We start from the raw sequence: 25,317 nt of genomic DNA, 5'->3' as shown, positions 1-25,317 counted from the left end.
ATCTCTCAAGGTGTGCAATTTCGACGTAGTGTAGTGACAAGTGCAATTGGAATTAACATGAAGCTCCTATTGGTAAGTACAGCTACTTATAGTTCCCTTATGCAACATGTTGGATCTGTTTCATTTACACGAGCTGACAGTTCAGACAGCCTCCGTTTGTCTAAATATTCTTGTACCTCAGTGCCTCATGAATTTTCATGAATAGGGAGTGCAGATACTTTGGATGTTCGTGTTGCAGGTAACGTGCCTACTAATTGTGGGCTTGCTCTCCGTCAACGTGAGAGCTGAGGAAGAAGCAGCAGAGAAGCCAGAGATTACAAAGTTAGAACTGGTGGATCTAGGCGAGGGAGAAAGTGATGTCGACGCTAGCAACTCGGAAGTTCAAATAAAGAGGGATTCAGGGTATTCCTACAAAAGACCCGGAAGCTTTGCGTCGAGTCAGAGAGCCCGCTTTCAGGCAGGACCGCTTGCTAATAAAGGACGTATCGTGAACAGACACCCTGCACCAGTAAGCAGACCTATTAACAAATACGGACCTCCTGGTTATCAGAATCAGTCACCAGCCAGACCGAATGCTCATGGTCAACAGCAACGAGATAAATTACTGAACCATGGGCACTTTGGGCAACAACATCATGGAAGCTTCAATGGACTACCTAATGGTCTGGTACAGCAGCAAGTTCCGAGTCCAATCAGGCAGGTTGACTTTGCGGTTCCGAATCCGATATCTAGCCAGAACAACGAGCCCTTCGCAGTCCACATGGCAAACTACTTGCCACCAGCAAATCAAAAACTGCCTGGTTACACGGAACCTCTCACTTTCTCTCCAGCCCACTTGGCACAATCAGGGCAGCATCAGGTCAACAATCAGGGACAGTTAGGGAATCTTCAGAGCCAGAGTCTAGTGCAACCTCAGAACCAGATATCAGATGCAGCTCTGTTCCTCACTCAGAACGCTCAGGCAATACAGCAACTGTACGGTGCACCAGCAACTGAGCAAGACTTCGCACCAAATGATAGTCAATTCGTAGGACACACTAACCAGGTTCCTTCAGGACAGTTTCAAAACCTGGAGAGCAGCTCCCAGAGTCTCCAAAGCTTCTCAGGCCCTCTACCCTCGTATGCATCGGGAACACTGAGCACCCAGGAGACCCTCGAACAGATTCAATCTATCGAAAAGGATAGGCTGATCGTTGAATTGCAACGAGCTTTAACGAAGCAGACGGAGGCCCAAAACTCAGAGGCAGGAAGGTACGCTCAAAATCAGCCGAGCTTCGTTCAGAATCAAGATCTTCTGGCTTCCCTCGGACAGCGAATGAAGATTTTCGGTTTAAATACGCAGCCGGGTACCGCGCACTTGGGTAGCACAGCTTTCAATCAATCACCTTTTTTGCCAGGAACCACGATCAGTCCCGGTTTCCCGCTTAGCTACGGGCTAACGACCACCGCTCGACCTTCGACGACCACCACAACCTCAACTACCACGACAGTGCAGCCTCCTCAGCCAGCCAAAGGCGGTGGAAGCTCGCAGGCTGGTCCTACCGCGCCGACCCTATCCACAACCGCTGCAGGGGTTCCTGTTTACGGTGGCTTCGTGCCAACCCTAATTACTGGTACTAGTTTCGTGTCCAATGTTCCTTCTTACGGTCCAACTTTCCTCGCGCCTGGCACCGTAACAGTGCAACCAGCTGGTTCCTCGCCCACGCATTTCGGGATACCCATTCCCACAGATACTCAGAAGCCATCTCCAGGAACTACACCGGCATCCATACCTCCTTCGACTCCAACCACGCCGCCAACTGGTAAACCAAGTGCTCCTTCAGTTCCTTCACTTGGCACCCTACCTCTGCATCCTGTCACGACACCGCTGCATCCAGTGGTGACACCCCTTCATCCTGTAGCCTCCCTGCAGCCTGTGCTACCCCCGTCTCACGTGCATCCTGTGCAGACCCAGCCAGGACAGCCAACGTATGGTCTCCAACCGTCAGTCATCAGCTCGTTCCTTTACAAGCCTATCAAACCTGTCTATCCACTTTACTATTATCCAAACGTTCCGTATCAACTACATAAGCCAGTGTTACCTGCCTACCCATGGAGCTACGCGCCGACCTACGCACAAGCGAAACCCGCTCAAATATGGAAATGACGCAGCAATCCAGTTCTGTCGGTGCTTCACCGTACTTGAGACTGACCGTTCACCCGCGCGGAAAAGAGAAGAAGAAAGTAGCTGGCGCCGCGGAGTACCGTCGCGATGACACCGTTTCGACGAAGGCGCTCGATGTTTGCGTGGTTGATCTAGTTATGATAACAGAGTATGGAAAGTTTTTGTGGTGACCCATTGTCGCGATGGCTGTGTGGTTTTACATGTCGCGGTTTGTTTGCTTTTTAGTAGAATGGATTCTGGGCGTTACTGGTGAATGGTGTTTGCAATTATTTACACGGTATCTTGGTTCTTCGTTTTCGCATAAATTGGGTAAACGTGGACTTACAGCATAGCGGGTCCTGAGTGTGTTGCCCACTCACACATTGTCCTCAACCGAATTATGTATATAGCTCGGTTTTATTTATTGTACTAAATAAATATTTTTTTATCGCTAAGTTGAATGTTTTTATTTGAACCTGGCACACTGGCCGAGTCAGAGACGTGACCGTTTCACTGCCAAGGAAAGTTCAGCCCTAGAAACTGTCTCCACTTCCGGCCACGAAACTCTCACCGCGGACGTAATGGGCGTCAGGTTGATTTATCGTTGCTTGATCGTAACCTCGATAACCGTTCAATGATTCTAGCCACGGTCAACGCTGCCAGATTACTCAGACGGTCCTAAGCATACATAATACGCTGTTTGTCGGCTGTATGCCTTCCCATCAGTCCACGTAACCTTTGGCCAGCTTACCCATGGGAAAACTGGATTCGATTACTTAACGCAGGCAGGATTGCCAATTCGGAAACTGGATCACACTGCGCTGTGACTCCTAATCCGTCGATGAGATAACTCTTGCAGTTACTTGAGCTGTAAATTATGCTAATTTACAATTTTTGAGGCTTGCCTTTCGTTTGTAGTAAACTTCGATTAAACTGCTTTGTGACCAGTTCGTCAACTTGTTCTCAAATGGTACCACACTGTGGCGCAATGTGCTTAGACCTCTGCCGAAGGATCGTGTGACCAAGTTAAAATGAAGCGATGAACCAGAGCTCGCGCGATTATACCGCTAAATGTACTAGATTTCTACAAACGCTCACTGAACAGGTATAATTGACTATGAGGTGCATTCTGTTTTCTGTGACGAGAAAAACGATTACGAGTAAGCAACTTGGAGGGTTCTCCACGATTCACACAGGAAACCGGGCTGTCAACTCACTTTCCGCGGCTGACCCGAATCCCACCGCTTTGTCCCCCCTAGCCTCATGCACTTTTACCGTTTTACCTACCACTCGACCGATCTGGCTTTCTTCGAGGAACCCGTGACTGGATCAGCTGGTCACTGACAGCGAAGTTAAAACCTGCAACCTTGATCTTTCAGAAAATTGGTCATATAACCGCGTTACTCAATAAACTAACACGCCATTGTTTCATCCCACATACTTTACTTCATTCATAGGCGCCTCTACGCGTGGAAAAAGTCTCACGTTCACTGCTCGTCAGGAAATTCCACGAGACACCTAATTACACACAGTAATCCACAACTTTTACTCTTTCAGACGCTCTTTAAGTTCAACTCGTCATCCAGTCCGCGGTCAGTCACCTCGTTACAAAAAGCCTGTAAAGGATTCTTTACTGGAACGCCTACGTAACCCGGAAACGCTCGTTTAATCTTCCATCACATGCCTTCTGCAGTTGCTTGAGTCAACGACGACTTAATTTCCGGCGATCGAAGAGGGAGATGCCAGATCCTTCCCCAATCATCGATCATAGGAAGCCAGACGCCGATCGTAATCGGCATTTTCAGACAGCATAAAATTGACTTAATGCGTCGACTGTTTTGGCGGTCCAAGAGTCCCACCCAGAGAACAAAAGCATCGCCCCACGGGTGAAAGTGAAACGAAATCAATCGCTGTTTTCAGCTGTTACGGATCGTTTGACGCGCCATCTGGGAGGCGCTCGGTGTTTCGTGTCTTATGGCTCCTCCACCGCCAGCGTCGCTTAGCATATCTGTTACCATTAATTCTCTCTCTCGCGAGACGATTCCTCAGAGCGTGAACAAACAAGAGCAGGAGGACGCTGAAAAGTTGGCACGCTTTTTTGCTGACTGTTCGCGCGTTTCACTTTCCAAGATCGAAACTACTTTCAGCAGATCTCGCGGATACATCGTTGTCCCACGAACCACGCCTTGTTGTTCATTTCATATCGGACTATATTGTACATATGTGCATGCTCTGAAGTGACATACGGAAATGTGACGTTTTCGACGCAGGCGTATCCAGTGCCGTTTTCACGAGCTGGATTTGGTGGAAACGGTCATTGTACGACCTTTGAGTCACTGACATGCTTTCTCCATGGAACAGACATGAGCCTGGGCTTGCTTTTTTAAGGCATTGCTGCTTAATGAAGTCAATTAACTCGGATGATAATTATCCCCTTTTATGAAACGTTAATAGTTGATTGCTGGATTGAATCATAGTCTCCTATGCAACTTGGTTCTAGGATGGTTTCACTGCGATGAATAGAAAGGATCTTTTATATCGCTCTGATGTGCAACATTATATGAGGGAGAAATTGCTCTAGATCTCGCCCATGTGATAGTCCTTTTCCGGAAGAAAACCAAGCCTTTCCTGTCGAGGAAATGTGAATGAAGCGTTTATTAGACATTTTGATAAATTTCATAGGAGTGCTGCGACAGTTGCGTCTTCTAGCGACAGCTAATTATTTAGCTGGAAGAAGTTTTAATTACTGGAACCGGCGCGGGGACGCCTAAAAGCTAATTAAAGACTGTGATGTATCTTGTGACACGACGCGCTTTCTTTGCACAATTTATTAGATAAAATTTATGGAATCTTCTTATTTCAGGTTTATAAAATGGCCCTCATTTCCGACCGAAAGTGGAATAAATGTCCCAAGTTTGGCTTCAGTTTCAACATCTCTCATGAAATCTTGACAAAGTGCTCTTCCTTGATTCCTTGTACGGAATTTCGTACATGTTCCAATTAGCCTCGTATCGGCGATCACTTGGAGGAAACTTCCTTCCTCTCTGTCACAAGGGTGCATCGACTCCTCAAAGGAAACGGGTTTTTAAAATCATCAGAAGTAGTGTGCGGTAAATATCGAGCAGTAGCCACTTTTACTTGCGCAGGACACTCTCGTTTACAGAGTGAGTTTGCGTTTTCCTACGGCGCCGTCACGATCATCTCGAGCGCGTGGTTGAGAAGGTGGTGGTGTGCTATGCACCAGCGCGGGGATACTCACCTTCACCTAGACCTTTCTTTCACCATGTGAGAGGGGATCTGTATATAAAAGGTCTCTTCTGGGTAGCAATGCCATCAGAGACCACATTTCACTCACACAACTGGCTGTTACTTGACCACGAGAAATAGCAAACAGGATAATCGAATTCAGAATCAACATGCGGTCATTAGTAAGTGTATCACGGTTCTATCTAAATCGTTTGCACTTGGTTCTGTAACTTCTTTACGTTCACCGAGTGTCCAGCTTTCTTATTGACTTTAAACAGTTGAAGTAATAATATTTCTAATTTTCCACAGCTACTATTGGGTCTGGCTCTGGCTATTTCGACGGTCTCTTGCATAGAAACGAAAGGAGAAAAGCGGCCACAGAGAATAATAGCGAAAGGCAAACGTGGCGTAGTTGATCTACATGGAGGCTACTCGTCGGGCGGATCATCGTCTTACATGCCACTGTATGCCACTGGAGGCCCCAGCTATAGCGGTGGATCTCTAGGTGGAGGCTCCAGTTACAGCAGTGGATCTCTAGGTGGAGGCTCCAGTTATAGCAGCGGATCTCTAGGTGGAGGCTCCAGCTACGGCGGTGCATCTCTAGGTGGAGGTTCCAGTTATAGCAGTGGATCTCTTGGCGGAGGATCTCTCGGCGGAGGATCTCTGGGAGGATATTCTTCAGGAGGAATCCACAGTCTCCAGAGTCTCCAAGGCTTAGGAGGTTCTCTAGGACATGGTTCTTTGGGCTACTCACCTGGCATTAGTTTTGGATCCGGAGGACTTGGGTTGAGCTCTGGACTAGGTCATGGTCTCAGTCTACAAGGACTATCTTTAGGTGGACAAGGTGGCTCAGCTTCGTATTCCTCACCCAGCGTGTCCAGTCTCTCTGGAGGAGGAGGAGGCATAGGACTTTTCAGTCCCTCTTCGAAGAACGGTCCAGTCACCTTTGGTGTTCAAGGAAGCAGTGGTGGCGCGGGAGGCTCTGGTTCCAGCTACTCTGGTCCATCATACTCAACAGGGGGTCAAGGATTGTCAGCTTACAGCGGTGGAGGTTCGTCGGGTGGTATCAGCCTTGGATCTCACGGCTCTTCGTACAGCTTACCTGCGGGCCTGGACCAAGGCTCGTCACATACAGTAACTGGGGGCTTGGTGATTGATTCTGGATCGCTTGGAAAAGGTTCCTCAAGTTACAGCATACCTGCGTCATCTGGATCCTACAAAGGCTCAGTCACCCTAACTACCTCGGGTGGCGGCTCTGGTGGCTACTCACTCCCAGTATCTTCTGGATCGCATGGAATATCCAGCTTGTCCTCTTCTGGTGGTTCTGGTGGTTACTCGCTACCAATATCCTCTGGATCCCACGGCCTGTCCAGCTCCGGTGGATCCGCCAGTTACTCGTTGCCTATATCTTCTGGATCCTCAGGTGGACACATTAGCCTCTCTGGCGGCTCCTCAGGAGGCGTCAGTTATTCACTTCCCGCTTCCTCTGGATCCTCTGGAGCTACGTCCTATTCTAATTACATTCCTTCATCCTCTAGTTCATCCTCGTACTCTGGCGGAGGCGCCAGCTATTCGAGTCCCTCTTCCAGCTATTCTAGCTCTGGTTCCAGCTATTCTAGCCCCATTACGTCCTACTCCAGCTCTGGTTCCAACTATGCCAGCCCTAGTTCGAGCTACTCTGGCTCCTCTGGTGGTTATTCATCCGGCTACTCGTCTCCATCCTCGTCTTACAGTTCTCCAGCAGAGTCCCAAGGTTCCTACTCGAACCTGAGCCCCAGGTACGTCAGCTACGCGGCTCCCAAAAGCTACGAGGGCTTGAGCCCTTCGGGTAATAAATACGACACGATCTCTTACTCCAGTCCTAGTGCAAAATATTAAGTTATAATACGCATCTCCTTGCGATCCTCTTGAGATGCCACTTCGTCCCCACGAACTGGCACGTTTTTAAATGAATTTGTTACAAGCACTGATTTAAAAACAAATAGGAGTCGAAGGATGGCGAGGTAATTTAGAATTATTAGCATAAGAATTACATTTAAGACATATTTATACTACTGTTACTCGCTTCTGTTGTATGCGCCCTGTAACATCGACATTGTGATGTTTGTTACATAGCTTTTTTACTTTCTTTTGTAATAAAACGATTTTTGTAACAACCCGTTTCATCTGATACGTCCCCAATTAAAATATTGATAAAATCTCGACACAGTAGATTCACAAGCTTTCACTCCGTCACGTTCGACATCTATAATGATCTAATCTCAAAAGTCTTCTCTCCCCTTCAATTAGCAACCTCCTCGAAACTCTATCGGAGTACGATTCGCCTCGGCGTTATCATTACTGATACTTCAGTAGCCGACACGGTCCGTGTGTTCCTTTTCGTTCGTTTCGCCGTGAAAGTTATTGGCCGAAGGGAAAAGTAAACGGGAACGGCAGCTGTAATGATAGCAATGACGACGGCAGAAAAAAGAACGGCACGGGCGAAACGCAAAAAGAGGATTGCGTTTACTCCAAGGCCGGCGAAATGGGCAGATTCCTTTCTAAACTTTTATTCCTTTTGGGAAAGTGCAGACCGACTCGTCCGACTAAACCCACCGCTGCTCGTCCCGCAAACCGGTTTGACGTGATTCACAAGGGAGCCGCTCTTTTTCCTGTGCCCTTCTTCCTTCGACGCTAACGGTACCCGCCGGCTACTGGTGTTTTCGTCCCCCTGGAAACCCGCTCCGCCCCGCTCCGCCCCGCTCGAGTTTCGTTCGACCCAGCGGACGGCGCCTTTGAATTACGAGCCTCTTTAGGTGGCGTAATTCGCCGCCTCCTTCATTAATAGCGCACGACGACGGGATTAAAAAAGTTCCAGCTTAAATTAGTTCGGAACTCCTGTAATTCCAGTGTCCTCGCGGAAAAAGAGGAGGCGCCGCGCGAGGTTTTGTTGATCTCGAACTCCTCGAGCGGGTATCGAAGTTCTGGAGGATCCTATCCGAGTTGCGCTGAAACTCGAAAACCCCATCTACCCTTTGCAAATATTTAAAACTCCCCGTGAAGGAGACCTCGCTCGATAGAAGCTTCCCTTCGAAACGTTCATGCACCTGCCACTGTGTCTATTTCGTGACCGATAAGAGAGAGTCTTTTTCTAGCGATGATTCCTGTTCGCAATCTCTCGAAGCATCCTCAGCGACACGGCAGCCACCCACACATGTGAAACGCAGGCTGCGGTGTTTTATGTGCCGTTCTCTTGCAGGCCTGACCCACTTCTTGTTCGCACGTGCGCATGCAACAATTTACGCACATATTCGATGAGTGTTATTATAGCGAGAGCATCAATTTGAGTGGCAGTTGAAATTGAGGATTCTCTTAGGTCTTCGAGGATCTTGAAGCTCTTCAGCTAAGGATTATTGTTGTGAGTGAACTCAAATTTCTAAGTCTTCATATTTTGGTTTGAGGTTTTGAGCTTCAAGATCCCTATTTACTCTCTACTTCAGCTCCCTACCTTCACATCCTGAACTCACTGTTCAAACACTAACATATAGCAAATTATTTCGATTCCCCTACACATTTATTGGATATTTGTCGTGCATCGTCCCCACCATAGAAAAGCCACGTTTCACTGTTTCCCGACTGGTTCAGTGAGCGACATACTTGCGCTTCACTCTCACGCCTGGCCTGGTGGACGCTTCGCGAGCGAAAATAGGGAAAACTCTGCTCTTACTCTTCGCCAAGCCTGTTCCCCTTAACGATCACGATCGGCATCACATTTGAGCTCGATCATACCATGCTGTACATATTTAATTACGATCAAGATCGACACGTTCCACGTAGAAAACCTGTCATTAAAGCAATCAAGAGATACACTGTTGATCAGGTTCGTCGTCCTGCGTCAGATCTTAGATACTGGCGCCAGGGATCCCTGATGCCAGTTTCGCGCGAAATCGCAAGTTAGAGGATACTAGATTGTCGATAAACGTTTCCTTTCGACGCGTATTGGAAAAGGCACTTTCTCGAATCCTCCTGCGATGTAAATTAAGCGTATTCCCATCTGACGTTTCACCGATTGAGATACGGAACAATACCAGCACACTTTCGACTCTGCAAACGTTTTACAAATACAAAGTAGTGCTGTTCACGTATTTGAAATATTCAAAGCAAGACAAAATTCATTCTTTTAAACCAAGGCAATTATTTGATTATCCAAATAGCTTGAACATTTAATCAAACTTGAAAATTCAATTAGTTCGAATGTTTGAACAACTTGGTTACATTCCAGTTAGAATAATCTTGATCATTCTTAACTTTATCCAAGCTTCTCCAAATCTTACCCACCCAAACTTTATCATTAAAGTTTAATATTATAGAGAACACATAATCAAGTTTGCTTGGATAAGCTTAGCTCAGATTACATTTTCAAGCTACTTCGACACCTCCAACGCAAAGCGTCGTCCTGTATTCCTCCCACGAAGGCATTGCCCGCGTGTGCTGTCGCGTCGGTCAAAGGCGTGGCCACGCGACGAGGATCCGCGGCGGTGAAAGTGCCACAAATTCAATAGGTAGTCGGTCCCCGCGAGATGTTTCCAGGAACGTCCGCCTGGAAAGGCGTCGGAGAGCTCCTCGAGAGACGCCTCGCTTCCGTGACCGTGCATCAGTGCTCACAAATTGCGCCGCCTTTTTTCCCGCGCTTGAAAGAGGATTGCTGGGTCCTCTGATCGCGTGTCGGGCTCTGAGCTCTCGTCCATTTGCCACGGAAACGAATAGCTCTGCGGCAATTACTCGCTTGGGACGAGCTTAGCTCTCTGCCCCGCGAGGGGGCTTTCACGTCTCGGTCCCTCTGTCCCCCGTTGATCTCCATGTGTCAAGCGAATCCGTCCCACCCGGGGCATCGCGGACCAGTTCATGTCGCCGTGTGGCTCGACAGGATCGAGAGGCGTTCTACTGCACGGTTTCACTGAACCTGCCACGCACAGACATATACATATAAGAGCAGAGAAATGTTAAACTAGTTTCCGCAATTTTTCAGCCGCGCGGGTATAAAGGAGAAATTCAATGTCGGCCGGTACATCATTAGACATCTAGTCGGCGTGTCGGTTCGATCTGTTGGATCGCTGTGATCGAAGTACAGGGGTGAACGAATGAGATACTGTGGAGAAACGGACGCGCTGAACCGAGGCTCGTAATTATCGACAGGCCAGACTGACGGCTGATTGATATGGAGCTGCTGGTTCGTATACAATCCCTGCGATTGATAAGCGTTCAATTGTCGATTTGAGAACAATGGCCCCGGGGACGATATTTCTTGTTAGTTCGTGTCAACCTGAGTCTGTATCATTTGTCTATTCTGCAATTTTTCATCTTTGATCGGGACGTGGACTAATACCCAACATTCTTAGAGTGCTTGCTTTTTTCATTCTTTTCAATTTCATTTTGTACCCTCTATCTGTTTCAGGTAATCTTCCTATTATCGCCGTTGATTCTCGTGCAAGGCTATGGGAAGACGAACGACCCCAATGATGAACCCTTTTTGCCGATCTATCCTGTGTACCCGTACAGTCCGAAATTGATTAAGAGGGGCACTGACAGGGATACTGTTGTCACCCAGTTAACCCCAGAGCTGTACGCACCTAAAGCTGACGCCAAGGACTCGTACAGCGCTAGTTTCAGCAGCAATTATCCCAGGGATCCTTACTACCCTAATTACAATCCGTATACCAAGGCCTCGTCCTCGCCAAGCTACTCGTACTACGGTTCCCTGCCGCAATCGTATTCAAGTATACCTTATAGTAGCTACGGTTCATACTCAACTCCCTACACGATACCTTCGCCGTCTTACTCGGCGATTCCTTACTCCTCGTCGTACCCTAACTACTACTACCAGCCTCCTTACTACTATCCTGGGTATTATAGCCAGCCACTGTTCCCGCCGCCACCGCTGCCACCACCCAGCGGCGAGTACCCCAGCGATTCCTATTCTGATTCAGAGGCTGGGGACAAGAGCAGAGATAGGAAGCCCAGCGAGGATAAGAGATATAGGGACAACGATAACCAGGACTCCTCGGGGAACCAGTTCATGGATGGAGGGAATTATATCTCTGGGAGCAGCAGGGACCTCGATAGTCAGCCGAGCACCTACAAAGCTAGCAGCCCGCAGAACCAACTCGAGCAAATGAGCGACCTGCACGTGAAGAGCATATCCCTTCCGCTGCCAAAGACGACCTATAGGGTCATCAGTGTCGCTGGTCAGCCAGTGGGACCTGACTACCCTCTGCCCCCGACCTACGCAAAGGCACAGCAGCTAGAGGAGCTCATGAGTCAGACCTGGGCTAAGGTGCTGGCTCAGAACCTGCAGCAGGCTGCGCAGTACCAAGTTCAGGAGGGCACGGGAAAGAGTACGGGGGCTGGTCACGTGAGCCAGACTGACAATAGGGACACGCAGCGCTACGTCTCTGTCCCTAACGTCATCGCCAAGACTGGGTTGGCGTACATTGTCAATCCCAGTATCCTCACAAAATTGAACGTTGGACAGGCGACTGGTCAGATTTCCCAGGTACCAACTACGCAACTGAAGAATGTTAGGTACCCCCAAGTGACACCTGGGATATACGCTGCTGTCGAGAAACCTGCGAAGAATCAGGCAGAACTGAACGACTATCAGAACTATGAGAACTCATCCTCTCAGGACAGCCAGGATTATGATAGCAGTCCAGGTGATAAGTCGCAGCAGAAGTACGAGAACGACGACCAGTCTTATCAGAACCAGAACTTCGTGACGGTGCAGACACCTAGAGGGTATAATTACCAATACAACGGTTACAATCCATCACAGAGTAATGAACAGCAACCGCAGCAGTACAAGACTAACTTGGACGACGTGAATTTTGGCACTAAGACCAAAAAAGGGTAGACTCTTACTGTTGGAAGAAAAGATCATGGATGATACGGTGCTATGATTTGTTAATTGTTAAGGAGACACCATTCTTTCGACTGTGATCATTTTTTTTGCTTCATGTTGAATTATTACTGAAGTATAGGTATTCTGAGTCGCAGTCGAAGGAATGGTCCTCCATTTATATTTATAATTCTTTTGTTGTTTTCCTCTCATAACGAATGTAACCAGTGTGCTGTCAGAAAAGTAACCCAACGTAAAATTACGTTGTGGACTCTGGATCTGATGGGGCACAAGGTGCAGGAGATTTCTAGAATAAGATATACTAATACCGCACGAAACCCACGTTGAACCGGAATTATATTGTCACCACTCTAGCTCGAAAAAATTCCAGCGCTGTTATTCCTTCTCACCTATGGCCTATCGCAGCGATATATTCTATTTATGAGCTTCCGGATCCTACACGTATTCAAATTTTGTACTCGTTTTACAGTCACTGGCTAATAAACGATCGTTGTTGTTTTCTAGGAGGCCATCTTTTTCCCCTTTCCTGACACCTTCCATAATGCTTCCTTCCTTAACACCTGTGCTACATGAAAGCTAGGTATATTCTGCCAGGTATCAATAAAAATTGGAGTCTCTTCAAAAAAACTAAACAATAATCTACTTTCACTTTTAAACGAGTCGGAGATTAATACCAAAAAGGCACGAATCCAATCTGCAATAAATCTTGGTGTATTACTGTCTGCGCTATCGAGGATCAACGTTCCCCAAGTTCTACACGCGATAAGATCGAGAGTCCGTGGAGAGTCGTAGGAAGGATCGCGGAATGAGAGGAACAGATCCGGATCGCGGCAACGTCCGGCCGATGGTCTAGGTGCGCCAGTAGAAAGGGGAAGCGGAATCAAGGCGGAATCGGTGGGACGTGCACGTAGATCAGCAGGTGAGAGAGAGTGGCGTTGCGTCGTGTTTTGCTTTATTTTTCGTACACCCGTCTGAGTGTGTTGGTCGAAAATAAAATTGGATGGGCCTCTTACTTTCTCGCGGCCAAGCCTCTGGTATCGACCAGTAACGTACAGGGTGACCTGAAAGCTCGAGGAGGTCGCCCGACGCATCAAAATAATCCCACTGGACCTTTCTGGGACTAAGGTCACCTGGTCAGCCTGGCAAGAGACACTTTCCTAGCTTGGAGATTCTGTAAGATTCTCTTTCTGTAATTCAGGGAAGGGGGTCTAGCCAATCTAGCCACCAAATTCGTTCCTTTCTGATGAGGCAGACGTTTTAGCTGTCTAGAGAACGATGGGCTGATCCAGCCACTCGCTTCCTTTGTGCCTGATGGAATAGTGGTCTGTCAGATCACGTTCCTGCCTACTTTTTCTGCGAACACCGACCGCGCTGCATGGCCGAGAAAGTTTCTCTGCTTAATTGAGGATAATTCAAGCGGAGCTGGCCACTGCTATATAGATCGATTCTACCGCTTCCACGCCCGGGATGCGGATAGAAAGTGTTTTTTCCTGTTCGAGCAACGTGTGCACGTTGAAAGGCAGAGCTCACGGAAAAGGGGATCTGCTGAGGAGGGATCGACCGGGAGATCTATGGCATCGACAGGTCTCCTTTCTTCCGTTCGCTTGGCCGTATTTTTCGAAGTCCCTTTCGGAGGGAAAAGTAATCCCGTTCCATTCCCTCGGAATTCCTTTCGTGCGTGAATGTACTCTGTCTCGGCTTCCTGCTAATTTCACTCGAGTGTGAAGAGGATCTTGCTGTCAGGTGCCTCTTACCGGCTGAAATGGGAACAATAGAGAGGGCCTCGCGTTGAAAGGTCTGATCGTCAATGTTTTCAGCAGTTCTGTTTAAAAATGATGTGTACTCGACGTGCATCGATTTCCTTGATAACAGGCGGAACCTTCTTGCTCGCTATCAACTATGCTGTACAGGTTTCATCATCAATCGTGGTTATATTTCACTGACTATCCTTGGCGATTGTGTCGATTAAATGGGACATCTGGATTTAAAATGGATCAACTCTGAGCTTGATTTCAATCTCAACTCTATATTTTAATTTATCCAATAGCTTTCATCCTCTCGGCCCCGATGTCTTGCATAATAGAATGCAATGGTTCCTTTCAGAGTCCCCGGGGAGCCTGTCAAACGCAGGCTAGGAGCGAATTCAGTTCATTAAAGGACTAATGAACCGATCAATCGGCACAATAATTAGCGGGGTTAGCAGAGCTCGACTTGGATGAAGACAGCATCTGCGCCGCGGGAGATAGTTTAACGCGCTTTAAGCCGCTGCAAATGCATCCAGGCTGGAAGTTGGAAACTGTCAGTTAATGATCAGCTTCCGAAGGAAAGGGAAGGTCCGCGTTTCCAACGACTTTTCTTCGAACGTTCTCACGACTAAACGTGCAATAACGCTCGTTTTCTTCGGGTTAATCGACCGGTGACTTTAATAGCTGCGTAGGAATTAGAAACTAGAAAATGTATATTCTGAGGAGAAGGGGAAGCGAATCGGTATATCGATTCGGGCAGATAATTCCAATCTCTTGATATCGATTTCTGAGTGGATGGATTTTGGACATGAAATGGAGCATCCGAAGTCCCTTCACTCTTGTCAGATTCGAGCGGCATCGTTCCCCAACGCATGGTCCATGGGGCCCATTTATGCGCCATGAGCCCCGAGTGAAGTGCACAGCGGGTAGGGGTAAAGGCTATATAAGAGAAGGTGAATCTACTTTGGTTTTGTAGTAGAGCTAGAATCGTAGTGCCAAGATCGTACATTTTTATCACTCAAGCAGCATGGTAAGTGTATTTCCTTTCAGCTCCCTTTTACCGAGACACACTGTCTGGATTTCACAACTAAAAATCAAGGAAAACGTAGGACATCGATAGTATCTTTTTGAAACAATCATCACCAGGTTAAATTATATTTAACCCAGACTCTACTACTCACGTAGAGCTAACCAGTGCTCATGCGACCCAGTCATAGTAGCCCAACCAGTCATAGTAGCTCAACTGCTATGTCCTAATCAGTATTCATCCAGTTTTACTCCTTCAACTTTAACTGGCACTCATCCAAACTTAACGAATAATCCTCTAGAGCTCCAAATACTGATGCAGATCCGAAGCTCGCAATTGTCTCTCGATTTTCGGCACACCCTATATGTAGACCAGGTTGCACCGAAATTCGTTTATGACCCAGGAAGAGAAACTTTTACTTTTGCATCGATGATGCGATGCCATCGTAAGGAGGGGCCAATGTGTGGTGTGTCGTATAAAAGACTGGTCCAGGCCGGATGTTGGGCTCAGTAGTGAAAGTGTACCTGAATGCAACCTTATTATTTACCAGTACTCGCAATGGTTAAGGAACAAGCATATGACCAATATTTTATAGCGTTTAATTACTTCCGCATAGAATATCCAATTGATTTCAATTACTACCTCTATTAACAGTTCACTGATCTACGAACTTCGTCAATTTCTAAATTGTAATGTCTTTCGTTTCCATTTGTAGAATCTGTACTTGATATTGAGTCTACTGTTCCTGGGAGTGAATGGGGAGACGAAGACCAGCTTAGATGACATCGAGAGGGACAATTTGAGGGCAGAAGACAAACCTGAAACAGGAAACGGCCGACCAGACGGACCGAAGTTTCTCACGAAGCCACAGATCAGCCAACAGCAGTACCAGACACCCAGACAGTACAGTGGACCAACCTCTTCGCCTGTTGCCTATGTAACCCCCTCTTCGGGCCAAAATGTAAAAGAGACTTTGCCTAGGAAGAACAATTTCTGTAGCCATGGATGTATCTAAAGCTTCGATTGATGTCTACCAATAGGTGCCGCAGGAAGCCTACGTCCAGCTGAACAAATATGTCCCAAGGCAGCAAGTCTATCAGCAGCAGAATAACATCTTGCCAGAGCAAACGCTACCACCGCAATACTACAACGAGTATCAGCAGCAATCCCCATTGCCTGTGAAGGGAGTCGTGCCAAATGTCTACGAATCTCAACAGTTGGTTTACCAGCCGGAATTGGTTGTTGGCAATCAGCTGCAATCCGTCCAGCAGAAGACTGTCGGTGCAAAATATGGGAAGAATGTGAATAAAGGTAATCCTAGTACCACTGTACTTAATTAGAGCAATTTTAATTGAATATATTGATAAGTTTTTGGGGTCCCTTTAGATACGGTGTACGTAAACATTCCCATGATGCAATTGCTGGCTTACTACCCCAATCTGGGCCTAAGTTCTTCTAGAAGTGGCAGTCTACTAGTGCCACAGCTAGCCCCAGCAGCAACGGAGCAGATACCCATTCCTGTGTACACTTCAAATCTCAATCAGAAGCCTATTGTGCCAGTGAAACCTACATATCAGATACAGTACACTTCCAAGCAGAGTGCTGTTACTCCTGCGCTTGGGACCAAGGTTGGTGCCTATACCCTTTATAATTTTTGAATACTGCACTGCAGTATTTTCACGTGCCACATGATAATCAAGGCACACGTGGAGTCAAAGTGCACGTGAATGAATTAGGTCTAGGTTTGGGTCAGCACTAACTGGATCACTGTTTCAGACACTAAAGAGCGCAGTTTACACCACTCCCGTTACCTCAAAGAAGTACACCAGTGCCCCCTTCGTCAGTGTGCCAGCGTATACGGCAACAGACCAAGCCTATGCCCAGGGAAGACAGCTATTGTACACACAGGCGTACATTGCTCCCTCTCGGCCACAGTATGTCCCCCAGTTGGTTTACACCCAGCCAGCGACTGTGTACATGCACGCGACGCCAGTTTACAGCGATATTTATGCTCGCCCAACCACCTACGTACAGGATAATTCTCTGCAGGGTCCTCTGAAGTATAGTCCGCAAGCTGAACAGCTGGTCCCTGCAACACCTGTTCCCGAGGAGCTACCTAATCAAATCCTGGCGCAACAGACTAGCCAGAGTGTCGAGCAGGAGTATGTTAAGGTTGGTATTCCTTGGGTCGAAGAGATTGGACTTGATTCTAGGCTATGATTAACCTGGCTCGATGACCTTTCTCCTGGGTCTCGAGCAGTTCGTGTCAGGTCTCACTATTAGGTCTTGGGTCTTTGTATTGTATCATGGATAGATTGTGCTACATGGAAACAGATTAATATTCTGCAGATGAACTTTGTAGTATGTATGTATAGTAGTAAGTGGTTAGAGCGATGTTCTGTAATGTCCTCATTACCATAATTTTGTCCAACCTATTGAAGTTATGTCTCTTGAAGACACACGTTTTTATAAGAGAATTTTTTTGATGTCAGGATCCTGAGGAACCCAGTGAAGATTTGGTACCGCCTCAGCTTCCCGCTCAAGAATTCAAATCAGGAGTGACACCTCTAGCGCCAGTCCCGCCGCAAGAAGACGAGTTTATCTCAATGCAGAATCACATAGGTCTCTCTGTACCAAGATCTTTATTGGATTCCTACGTTCCAAGCAAAGTAATAGCGGCTCAGGATTCAGCCAGGTAGTTAATCGAAGGATTGTCAACGTTCTTTAATTTTCCTATTCAGTATTCTAACCTAACAAATGTGTTTTAGATACCAAGAGAGACCAATCACGCTAGAGAGTGGCTTCCTTCCATCGAAGGAGAACTTTTTGCACAAGAAACGCAAGTCCAATTAATTTCTGGAAAATTTGAGGATTCCACTTGAGAATCATTGATGGTCAGTAGTGCATTCGACTCCATTTGACGGGAACCTCGACTTTCAGAGTAGTTAAACGATAATCTTCAAGACATCCGCCGCAAGGAGGCGTGATCGCATCTAGTCCTTCATGGAAGATCGCCGAGCAACAATTGTGAACATCGTGCTTCATCGTTAATTTGTTGTTTTTCTATTTTTTTACCATAGTCATACCAGTCTTTTTTTTTAAATAAAGCCTTAATAAAGCTGACTCTGTTATTTACCTCGACTCTCGTTCAATTCATTAATTGGCGCGATATTGAGATCTCTTGAGCAATTAGTGGAAGAGAAATCTCATCCTTGGCCTGAATAGAAGTGCAAACTATTTCGAGGGAGATTCTACTCTTGATATCTGTAATTGAGCCACGAATTATTACGAGCTTCTTACGACCAACACGAAATTTCGTTTGATCTAGACTTTACAAAACGGGCTTTAAGATTCCATATATTTCTGAATTTCACCAAAACTGGATAGAAACGCGACTGAAGATCGAGGTAATAGTACAGTGGTGACAAATCGCTAACAGAATCTAGCTACGACAAGATATTCAAGTAAGTCGAAAAAGATTGATGATGGTTCTTAGAAACGCTCGAAAGCTGGATTCCGCAATTTTTAATAAGCTTACCTAATTTGTTTGCTGCTATCTATCATCCGAAAGCCATCCACGATAGTACCATTATAGGTGACACATATGCTAGAAAAGAGAGATGTTGACAGAGAAGCGTACACGTACGCAGCGACGAGCCACACATGTGCCAGCGGACCGAAATGAGAAAGTGGATGCTGGAGGAAAGAGCCAATGGTGTAGGCTTTTGAAATTGCTCGTCAGATATTCTGTCACGTTAAAATAATAATTTCCTCCTGAAACCATCCCTTCCTTTTCGAATCACAGTAGTAACGGTTGAATAGTCTCTTTCTAAATAGCTTATATTTAATAAATATGCTACATTAATTAAGAAATTTCAAAGCAAACTAGAATGCAAGAACTCAGCTACTGTAACTGGAGATGATTAAATAAAGATAAAAATGAGTTTACATTGTACGGAACAGTTTCTCGTAACTTTCTCAGTGATTACTCACTGTTACTTACGATCTTCCAATTTCTATGGTATATATTTCTATATTTCAGAAAACCATCTTTCTTCAAGAGAAAAGAAGTTTGCAGGTACAATTTCACAAGGTTTCTCAATTTTTAATTAGCAATTTCTGAGTGACGTAACAGGTGAAGTGGGGGCAAATTTACCCAACCTTCAGGACTCCAGACACGTCCCTACCCACCCCAAAAAGAAAAGAAGTTGAACTGCACTATCTAGTATGCCATAGCTATACCAGTATTTAATTATTCAATTAGCTACCACCACCTTCCTACTTTTCAAGTGCCCCCATTGTACGGTCCCGGAATCTCCGCGTCGCGTCGCCACTACGCTACTGGCAGGTGTCTTTCCGTACGTATCGAATGAGGAATGCCTCCGTGTTACGGCGGTGAAACTATAATCGCGTTGTCCCTCTCGCGGTTCAGGCGAAGGCATATAAGGTGGGATGCTGCAGCCTCTGCTTCATCAGTCCCAAATACACACGACGAGGCCGCCAAGCGCGCAGGTTTAAGGTCGGATCATGAGACCCGCCACGATCCACGTAAGTACGATCACCATTCTGTTTTCCTTCACGCCTGGTGAACTCCATTCGTCCCCTCGCGTTCGCTGCAAGGACATGACCTACTCGAGCGTGAGATGTGAGGTGCAATCGATCCCCTTTCGATCTTCCTCCCACCTTGGCTAATTAGTTCGATGGCAGGTGTGCGTGTCCTTTTCATCGGCTGATCGTTTCGCGTGCTTCCGCTGAACCGTTTGTTCACCTTGCTGCTTGTCAATCAGTGCTCCGATAATTGAAGGAGTTTATAGTGTACCTGTCGAGCCTAGGGGTAGCATACTATTACCTTCAGTTAGAGTCCTCGGTTAGGACGTGAGGATTGCTGCTGTTTGAGGATTTAGTACCATTCTCGTGCAATTCTGTGGTTAAAATATGTGTCATGTATTGAATTGTTCAGATTGAGTAATTTGTGGTTGAACAATCCTGGGTAGTCCATCATGCTCATTTATAGCAGATGGTTCTTTTAATGGACGAAGATAGTCCTCTGGATCGACCATTATGGAGAAAGTGTTTCTTGTTTTCTTTCGTCCAGCCATCAAGCGCGGCAGATTCTTTCGGGTGAGTTAGTGAAAGTCCTTTAAGGTATTCGGAGGGGAGCAGCGTCTCAGGTTATCATAAAATCCGTTCGTCTGGACTGTTATTAGGTAACGGCCGATTTCCTGTCCAGGTGAAAATGACCTTCGCTTTCGTTCGTCAGACCATCTCTTGTGAAACATTAGACAGATTCCATGGAAAACTTTGTAGCAGTTTTCACTGGTCCGCTGGACTTTCGTTTCAATCTGATCCTCATTAAGACACCGCCTTTCGATCGATCATTAACGAGACAGATTCACAGGAATGCTCCGAGAAAAACGGGGCAGTTTATGGTAGTCGTTGTATTCCTTCACGTTGAATTGTTGGTGAAGCCTCGAATCCCAAGCGTGAGTATCCCCGTGAGGAATCCACTGATGAAAGCGCGGTGAAAATCGCAAGTGCGCGCGTGCGGAACCCGTTCTCCCGACTCGTTGCAATTGACCGGTTGGCTTCGGCTGCAACCTTGTAGAAATTCGAATTCTTTCCTGGCAAGGTCAGCCCTCGTAATAATTGCCAAGATTTCCCTGTCTATCGACGATTAGACGCGTCCCAATCGCAAAAGGGATCACCAGGCATACCCTGGAAGGGAAGTGAAAGTGAGATTATCAACACTAGAGCGTAAGATCGATAACCAGGGTCCCGTTGTTACATTCACGGACTGACAAGGTTTCTCATATGTCTCTGTTGCTTTGCAGATTGCTGCCATTCTTCTATTAATTGGTCTCTGCCAAGCAAGAACTGCAGGAAGGGATCTATCCAAAGAGACCAGTGTTCTCCAGGATGATGTGCCCTACTCAGACAACGTGGACGATGCCGATTCGAAGAAGGAGGAGTCAGAGGAAGATCAGATGCCCATTTTGCCACCTATCATTTTGCTGGACTTTGGTAATGGCACTGAAGAGGAGAACGCCACGTCTGAGGAGAAGTCTAAGAGGACTGTCAACAATGGTCTAGGTTATGGGTTAGAGAACAATAGCCTGCAACCTAAGAGGTACAATTACTATTTCCCAGCTGGGAAGTCGGGAACCACGGTCAGCATTGAGGAATCCATTAGTCCTTTCTTGCCTAAGACTATCGTAGAGAGGGTGCAGCCTACCAACCAGAGAGGACATCTCGGGACTCAACAGAATTCTTTTGCGTCATCTTTTGCTTCATCGTTCGCTGCTGCTCAGGCACAGGCGCAGGTGCAGGCACAGAGTCAACAGAACCTTCGGTATTTGAGCCTCCAGCAATTCTCGAAGTCCCAAGGGACGTTTGGCTTGCGAACGAAGCCGCAGAAAACAGCAGCGTCTTCCAGCTTCAGTTCGTTCCAAAACTTCGCACCGACAGCTAAGCCTCAAGTAGGCTCGTTTAGGATTCAGAATTCGGGATACAGGGGCAGTGAAGGAACTACCACACAATCACCTTTGGCTTACTCTACTACTGAGACAGTCAGATACGTGACACCTGACCCTGTGAACTTCGGGAGTCCTCAGAGCAGTTCCTTTAGCTACACCACGGCTAGTCCTCACCTAGCTAGTGCGAACTCACAGTCTTATGCTAGCCAGAGGCAGCAGCTTCAGTCCAGTGCCAACTCGCACAGCTTTGGCACCCTTTCCCAGAGCGCGGAGACATCTACTGTAAGTCCACTGAGCTATAATTCTCACTTCGCTAGCTCTGGCTCGCCAGGAGCATCCAGTGATCCTAAGTATACAGTGGAGAATGGACTTCGCTATGAGAATAAGATTTTCTGGAAGTATCCTGATGGCAGGGTGTCTGAAGTACCACCAGCTACCTACGTGGAGACCTATGGAGAATATTCTCAGCAGGATACAAAACCTCAGCAGCCTGACTCTATCTATGAGACTAGCACTGAGAACAGCGTCCTGTCACAGGGACCAGTTCAGTTCCCTCCGATGTCTGATCAAATTGTACAGGAGCCCAACCAATACGTCTCTTCAGAATCGCTGTCATCAAGCTTGCCCCAACAACAGGCCTATCGTATTGGTTATCAGAATTTACTGGGTCAGAGACAGAACCTGAACGTAGCACAGCAAAGAAAGCCTGCTAATAACTTGGGTACCTCGTATTCGTTTTCTTTTTTGACTTCAGGGGGAAATAAGTTGGGTTCTAGCGCTTATAAGACTGGTAACGTGTCACCCTATCAACAGACTACCTCCAGGTACATGGTGAACAGCCCCAATCCTGAATATACTGATTCTTACACAACAGAACCGACTGTCTTCAATAGCACCACACCTGTTAACTTCTACACTCGGACTGAATCCTCTCCAATCGCTTCTAAATATACACCAAAGGTGCAGAGTTACTTGGACACTGTATTACGAGCTGAGGGAGGATCGAAGAAGCAAAATCTGGGCAACAACAATCTAAATAGTTACTCTAACCTACAGTACTCGGACCTGCTGAACTACAATCCGTCCATATCTGAATATATTAGAAACCCCCAGTCCATTTTGAACGTCCGTCCTACTTTCGTGCAAGCTGGGAACTCTTTGATACCTGTTATCATCCTCAGAGTAGATGGCATTGCACCTATCCAGTCCAAAACATCGCAGAATATCAATTTGAAAGCCTTGCTGCAGCAGTACCTTATTCAATACGCTAACAGCATTCAAGAGTTAGCACAGCCAAGTACTTATGACTTGGGACAAGACACTAACACGAAGGAGCAGCGATCTGGACCCTCGAAGAGTCCAGTGTTGGACCTGATAAGGCTGACCCAAGAGGATGCAAAACAACCGCCAAGTTATATGTCGAATTCTTATGTTGGAGGGACAAGTTATGAGACTAGCCAAGTGGCAGACCCTAAGGATTATCTTGGCAGCCATTATATCGATCGCGTGAGTGGACGACAGAAAGTGAAGAACGTTCAGATTTTGGATGACCCTAGATTCACGACCTATAAGGCGACGAATTGAAGTGTTTCGATTTATGATTATGTAAAAGAACACTATTTTTTTTGTGGAATGTCTTGACTAAGGATTAGGATGGTAGACTTAAGTTAAGTTTTCTGGCACGCTTGCAAGATATGTTGTGCCATTGTTGGAATATGGAGAAAGTACTTTATAATGCGTTAGTCATTCGATAGTATTTAATAAGGGACTGTGCAATAAATTTTCACTATGATATGACGTACCTGTAGAGTTAGTTGCACCTCAAAGTAAGGCGCTTCGAAACTGTACCTAGGATTAACCAAATTTATCACTTCAATAAGGTACCTTATAAGCTTAGTTTCTTCTTAAGGACTCCGCGACGTTTAAGGCTCTGTATACATTCCTAATTGAATAAACTTGCAATCCAATTAAACGACTAGTTTGCTCCTTTCCAATCCTCCCTCCCATTTTGAAAAATAATAGCGTCGCCTCCAATCCTTCTTTCACCGCTCCTCGAAGAATCTCTATCGCGATTTAGATCTGGAGATAATTAACAATGTATCCAATTAACCCGACGATTCTAGAAAACCCGAGGAATGCTAAAAACTCATCATAGAATTTCCAATGGAAACTTTTCTTTCGTTCCACTGGCGGAAGACGCAAGTATACTTTCGATCCTTGAAAACGGATCGAATTGTCGTAGCTAGCCTCGAGGGGATGTCTTAAAATTGGGAAAAAAGAGCTAGTACTAGGTGCAAGTGAACGTGACACGGTTGCAAGGAGAACAATTAGCGTTAATTGTCTGCTAGGTGCAGATAAACAATCTGGCTCGCGATAGTCCCGTAGGGTGGCCACTTAATTCCATGTTTTCACAACGAGAGCCGAATGATACTATCTCCTCGCATATCTGCCACGGGCAACGGCAATTAGACACAAGGCATTAAACTGTAGCAACCGTGGGGCCACAGTGCTACACAGCTAGAAGGATCCGCGAGATCGCAGCTCCCGCCACGCTGCACCTCCGACGCTCACCGTCGTTTCTATCGTGTGAGCCTGCCTGAGTCGGGAGGAGCGAGCGCGATGTGCATAATGCGTGCGTTTTAGAGCGCGTAAAATTGCCGACGGGAGAAGTACTGACCTTTCCAAGTGAATCCTAGGCGGTACCAGTTGCTCCTCGATTTTGGCTAGGACTCTGGCCAAAAATTCAAAGCTACCAATAGAATAGCACCAGATGTGTCTAGGTACTGAAGATTGGATTTAATGAGGTCTGGGTTAGGTCTGGGTTAGGTTCAAAGCTACCAAAGCTACTTAAATTCAAAGCTACCAATAGAGTAGCACCAGATGTGGCTAGGTACTGAAGATTGGATTTAATGAGGTCTGGGTTAGGTCTGGGTTAGGTTCAAAGCTACCAAAGCTACTTAAATTCAAAGTTACCAATAGAGTAGCACCAGATGTGTCTGGGTACTGAAGATTGGATTTAATGAGGTCTGGGTTAGGTCTGGGTTAGGTTCAAAGCTACCAAAGCTACTTAAATTCAAAGCTACCAATAGAGTAGCACCAGATGTGTCTGGGTACTGAAGATTGGATTTAATGAGGTGGTCATTGGTTTAGTTCTATCGTATTTATCAAATCTTCCAAGGGATTATCTTTGCTCTATTAGTGATTTGGGCTGTTATTACCTATTTCAGATAAGTTCGGGTAGGGTTTCCAGGGTCAATTCAGAACCACTACAGAAACCCCAGTATTATCTTAATGGCACAGTTGGTATTGAAGTTTCACTCAGTAGGTCTCATGATAGGACACTCTGCAGACCGTAAGGAAATGAAAATTTCTAAAACATGTAGGCTTCTTGGGCTACCGAGATGCAACGAAGGTCGACGATATTAGCGATCATCACGAAATTATTATAACTAATTGCACTTAATTACGGCGAGTATGAAAGAGTGTTGGATTCCCTTTTCTTTTTCCAGCGAATTCGCGTGGCTTCCACGGGTAATGATGGGTAGTCGCATCCTGGCCCCGCGTCGTGGACAAGAATTTCCCCGGCGGCGGTCGCGTGTCGCGAATGAAAGTATCCTCCGGCTGGTGGGCTGTAGGATAATATTTAGAACGATATTTTTCACTTGGCTACCGAAGTGTATAAAGAAAATCGCGTGTCTAGTATGTGGCTCAGTTCTCGCGCGGAGGTTCGCCTCGCAACGTCCCTTGGATTACAGAAACGCTTTGTGAACAGGCAGCACCGACGCGAT

The 25,317-nt window shown here is 46.5% G+C and overlaps 4 protein-coding genes across 4 annotated transcripts; all 4 read left to right on the top strand.

Annotated features, from left to right (window-relative positions):
- Positions 1 to 57: 57 nt before the first annotated feature.
- Positions 58 to 7,267, top strand: LOC143181391 (uncharacterized). The gene is made up of 27 exons (XM_076381772.1): positions 58 to 180; positions 239 to 2,142; positions 2,187 to 2,312; positions 2,390 to 2,413; positions 2,492 to 2,510; positions 2,554 to 2,557; positions 2,600 to 2,735; positions 2,788 to 2,852; positions 2,929 to 2,966; positions 3,003 to 3,013; positions 3,062 to 3,133; positions 3,192 to 3,248; positions 3,290 to 3,419; positions 3,477 to 3,529; positions 3,601 to 3,789; positions 3,837 to 3,931; positions 3,995 to 4,029; positions 4,097 to 4,334; positions 4,382 to 4,520; positions 4,644 to 4,647; positions 4,709 to 4,784; positions 4,829 to 4,879; positions 4,978 to 5,098; positions 5,148 to 5,224; positions 5,290 to 5,428; positions 5,483 to 5,637; positions 5,745 to 7,267. The coding sequence occupies exons 1-27, from the start codon at positions 58 to 60 to the stop codon at positions 7,265 to 7,267; spliced, it is 5,604 nt and encodes a 1,867-aa protein (XP_076237887.1).
- A 3,211-nt stretch (positions 7,268 to 10,478) lies between these two features.
- On the top strand, positions 10,479 to 12,278 carry LOC143181390 (uncharacterized). The gene is made up of 2 exons (XM_076381771.1): positions 10,479 to 10,598; positions 10,824 to 12,278. Exons 1-2 carry the CDS (start codon positions 10,587 to 10,589, stop codon positions 12,276 to 12,278), a joined length of 1,467 nt encoding a protein of 488 aa, XP_076237886.1. The 5' UTR covers positions 10,479 to 10,586.
- Positions 12,279 to 15,584: 3,306 nt separating this feature from the next.
- LOC143181389 (uncharacterized) lies at positions 15,585 to 17,909 on the top strand. The gene is made up of 7 exons (XM_076381770.1): positions 15,585 to 15,617; positions 15,772 to 16,017; positions 16,097 to 16,367; positions 16,443 to 16,684; positions 16,833 to 17,228; positions 17,549 to 17,751; positions 17,825 to 17,909. Exons 1-7 carry the CDS (start codon positions 15,585 to 15,587, stop codon positions 17,907 to 17,909), a joined length of 1,476 nt encoding a protein of 491 aa, XP_076237885.1.
- A 2,164-nt stretch (positions 17,910 to 20,073) lies between these two features.
- Positions 20,074 to 23,113, top strand: LOC143181388 (uncharacterized). Its single transcript, XM_076381768.1, has 6 exons — positions 20,074 to 20,177; positions 20,220 to 20,286; positions 20,339 to 20,543; positions 20,592 to 20,695; positions 20,735 to 20,836; positions 20,888 to 23,113. Exons 1-6 carry the CDS (start codon positions 20,074 to 20,076, stop codon positions 23,111 to 23,113), a joined length of 2,808 nt encoding a protein of 935 aa, XP_076237883.1.
- Positions 23,114 to 25,317: the final 2,204 nt, after the last annotated feature.

This window comes from Calliopsis andreniformis, chromosome 7 (genome assembly GCF_051401765.1).
Source record: "Calliopsis andreniformis isolate RMS-2024a chromosome 7, iyCalAndr_principal, whole genome shotgun sequence".
NCBI classification, from domain to species: Eukaryota; Metazoa; Arthropoda; class Insecta; order Hymenoptera; family Andrenidae; genus Calliopsis; species Calliopsis andreniformis.
This window is presented reverse-complemented; position numbering and strand designations above follow the sequence as displayed.